At 41.4% G+C, this 3,721-nt stretch overlaps 1 protein-coding gene across 1 annotated transcript; it reads left to right on the top strand.

Annotated features, from left to right (window-relative positions):
* Window positions 1-433: 433 nt before the first annotated feature.
* Window positions 434-3,721, top strand: LOC109008438 (serine hydroxymethyltransferase 4). The gene is made up of 4 exons (XM_018988520.2): window positions 434-1,183; window positions 2,208-2,598; window positions 2,689-2,790; window positions 3,186-3,721. The coding sequence occupies exons 1-4, from the start codon at window positions 506-508 to the stop codon at window positions 3,428-3,430; spliced, it is 1,416 nt and encodes a 471-aa protein (XP_018844065.1). The 5' UTR covers window positions 434-505; the 3' UTR covers window positions 3,431-3,721.

Raw genomic sequence — 3,721 nt, 5'->3', positions numbered from 1 at the left:
CGCTTTGAAAAAGAGTGGGGTCCACTATTAAAAAATTAATTTTTTTCATGTGGGTCCCATGTTTTATTCATTTTTTTCAAAGCGATTACGCGGCGGTTACGCAATTCACGATTGTAAGTATATTTTCTCTATCGAATATTCATAACTTCATACAACAAGACGACCGTGTCCACAAATTTCCATACCTAATCCTTAATTTGCATATAGAAATACCTATTTATTTATTTTTTTTTATTTTATGTGAGAATAAAAAATTGACTCTGGATATTAAATATAAAGATTTAAAAAAGGGATAAAATTAAAATCTCCAACTTGTGTGGTCTAGCCACCTCCGCACACCTAAATTACCGAAGACTCCAACTCCCACCAAGAAAAGGGCTAAATTGGTACTTTCACCAGCCGAAGCAGCTCCTATAACTATAACCCAGATTTCACAGCATTTCCTTGTCCTCATCTCTCCTCTCCTCTCCTCTCCTTCTGTACCCCTCTCTCTCTCTCTCTCGAAATGGATCCCGTAAACGATTGGGGAAACACACCTCTCCAAACCGTCGACCCAGAAATCCACGACCTCATCGAGAAGGAGAAGCGCCGCCAATGCCGCGGCATTGAGCTTATCGCCTCGGAGAACTTCACCTCCTTCGCTGTCATCGAGGCCCTCGGCAGCGCCTTAACCAACAAGTACTCTGAGGGCATGCCCGGTAACCGTTACTATGGAGGTAACGAGTTCATCGACGAGATCGAGAACCTTTGCAGGTCTCGTGCCCTCCAGGCCTTCCACCTCGATCCCACCAAGTGGGGCGTCAATGTCCAGCCCTACTCCGGCTCACCTGCTAACTTTGCTGCCTACACGGCCGTGCTCCAACCCCACGACCGCATCATGGGTTTGGATCTTCCTTCCGGTGGTCACCTCACCCATGGCTACTACACCTCCGGAGGGAAGAAGATCTCCGCTACCTCGATTTACTTCGAGAGTCTACCCTACAAGGTGAATTCCACCACTGGGTATATCGATTACGATAAGCTGGAGGAGAAAGCCTTGGATTTCAGGCCCAAGTTGATCATTTGCGGTGGGAGTGCTTATCCCAGGGACTGGGATTACGCCAAGTTCCGCTCTGTCGCCGACAAGTGCGGCGCGCTGTTGCTTTGTGACATGGCTCATATTAGTGGTCTTGTTGCTGCTCAGGTATATGATCTTTTATTTTTTATTGCTGATTTCTTTTGATCTCTTTGTGATTTGATTGGTTATTGCTATATTCGCTGGGATTAGATCTGCATGTCACGGTTAGGTTGTTTTAAGAAGGAAGAATTTATCAAATTCTTGATCTGTGAATTTTCTAATCCAAGCATATTTGTTAGTTTGCGAACCTGACCTTTTAGCGATTGGTTGTGTAGATCTGCATTTGCACGGTTCGTACGCATTTAACAATCATTTGCAATGATGTAATTCGAATTCGTTCCTCAGCTTTTGGATGCATTGTATTATAGATTTAGTAGATCGTAAAAGTGTGTTGTGGGAAGGAAATGGGTGAGTGTCTGGTTTCATGACGGTATTGTAGTGCCGGATCTGGAATAATTGTACCGGGAGATTGTAGCTATCTATTGAAATGCCGTGCTTTCTATTACACTGCCTCATGCAGTGGACATGCAAGTTCGGACCTGCCATAGTAACATCCCCTCTAGAAAAAAGTAAAAGATAAGATGGGTATGAATGTGGAAATATATTGTTGTTAGTGCTTTATCCTGTGTAATTTGGTTAGATGTCAATTTGATCCTTGGAAATTTGTTTATAAGTGAATGACTTATCAATCTTATTTTGTTATGAGTGAATGGATTGATTCTGGTTGCTTGCAAATTATGCTGAGCTCGGAGGTATTATGAATCTGTCTTTTTACTAGGCTTCCTTTTTTCTCTTAATTGATCTCTTTGTCCTGTACAGACAGTCAAGTTGTAAGTTAAACTAAATTCAGTCTCAGAATTTTTTGTCAGAAATATGTTCAGAGCTTGGCACGAAGTCTTGATTTCAAATCCTACAAATAAATAATGAATTCAATTATTGGATCCCTTCTACACAGCATCTTTGGATTGCAAATCTATTAGAGCTTTGAAACATTTGCATTGTCGATTATATATGGATTTTACGATCCTACTTAACTTTTCAAGACCTAGGTGTTTCTTGTCTAAGTATATGCTTTTCTTTTTGAGTGTAGGAAGCTGCAAATCCCTTTGAATTCTGCGATATAGTTACCACCACAACCCACAAGAGCTTGAGGGGTCCTAGGGCTGGTATGATTTTCTACAGGAAGGGGCCTAAACCAGCCAAGAAGGGCCAGCCAGAGGATGCAGTTTACGACTTTGAAGACAAGATCAACTTTTCTGTTTTCCCCTCTCTGCAGGGTGGTCCCCACAATCACCAGATTGGTGCCTTGGCTGTTGCTCTGAAACAGGCCACGTCACCTGGGTTCAAGGTCTATGCCAAACAGGTCAAGGCCAATGCAGTTGCCCTTGGAAACTACCTGATGAGCAAGGGATACAAGCTTGTCACCGGAGGAACTGAGAACCACCTTGTCCTGTGGGATCTTCGGCCTCTTGGGTTGACTGGTAAAAGAAACGATATTTTAGTCTAGTAAATGTGACTTTTGTGAGCATTGGTTCCACTACAATTCTAATATGTTAATGGTGTTCTTGCAGGCAATAAGGTCGAGAAGCTTTGTGACTTGTGCAATATCACCGTGAACAAGAATGCTGTGTTTGGTGATAGCAGTGCTTTGGCTCCTGGAGGAGTACGAATTGGTGAGAACTACCAGATAAAACTAGTTTTATTTTAACGGTTTTCTTGTGATTAACTTGGAGAGGAAATGAAAGTATTCATGAAAAATGTGATGTTACTCCGAGGTTAAGCTGGCTTTAAATACTCCTCTTTTAGCGGTTGTATGCATACACCTTGGTAGTATGACTTTTAAAGAGAACTTGACTTGTATGAAAGTTTGATAACTGAAATTACCATTGATATAAAACGACGTTCTTGGGACAGTTTGTTCATGCAATCAGGCTTCTTTGGTTACGGTTTTCGTTTTTTTTTTTTTTTCCTTTCACGTGATAATACGAATTGCAGTTGTTGTTCGTATTTTAATTGTTGGGCATCCTTTGTCTGTCATGGATAAGTAACAGTGAGTGTTTTCTGGCAGGTACCCCGGCCATGACTTCAAGAGGGTTGGTGGAGAAGGACTTCGAACAGATAGGAGAGTTCCTTCACCGGTCGGTGACTATCACCTTGAGCATCCAAAAGCAGTATGGAAAGCTATTGAAGGACTTCAACAAGGGCCTGGTTAACAACAAGGACATTGAGGGTCTCAAGGCTGATGTTGAGAAGTTCTCAGCCTTGTTTGACATGCCCGGCTTCCTGATGTCCGAGATGAAGTACAAGGATTAGGTTTAGAGCTTGTTCATTGCTATTATATTTGTTTACTAAATTGTCCACGCAAGGGAAAAAAGAGAAGGCTTTCGTTTGGCTTTTGTCCTCTGTTTTTTTGATGGTTTTGTTGATCGGTGTTATATGGGAGTTTGATATCATATCCTCTCTCTCAGTTGCATCTCGTCTTACCTTGTTTTCTAATCATTTTTTTTTTTTTTTTGTGACGTGGGGAAATTATTAAAAAAAATAAAAAAATCATGTGCTTTTCCCCCCTACTAATGAACAATAAATTCCAATTTCTTTAGTTTT

The sequence above is a fragment of the Juglans regia genome, chromosome 7, assembly GCF_001411555.2.
Source record: "Juglans regia cultivar Chandler chromosome 7, Walnut 2.0, whole genome shotgun sequence".
Taxonomy (NCBI): domain Eukaryota; kingdom Viridiplantae; phylum Streptophyta; class Magnoliopsida; order Fagales; family Juglandaceae; genus Juglans; species Juglans regia.
Note: the sequence above shows the minus strand (reverse complement) of the source record. Positions and strands in the feature narration are given on the sequence as shown.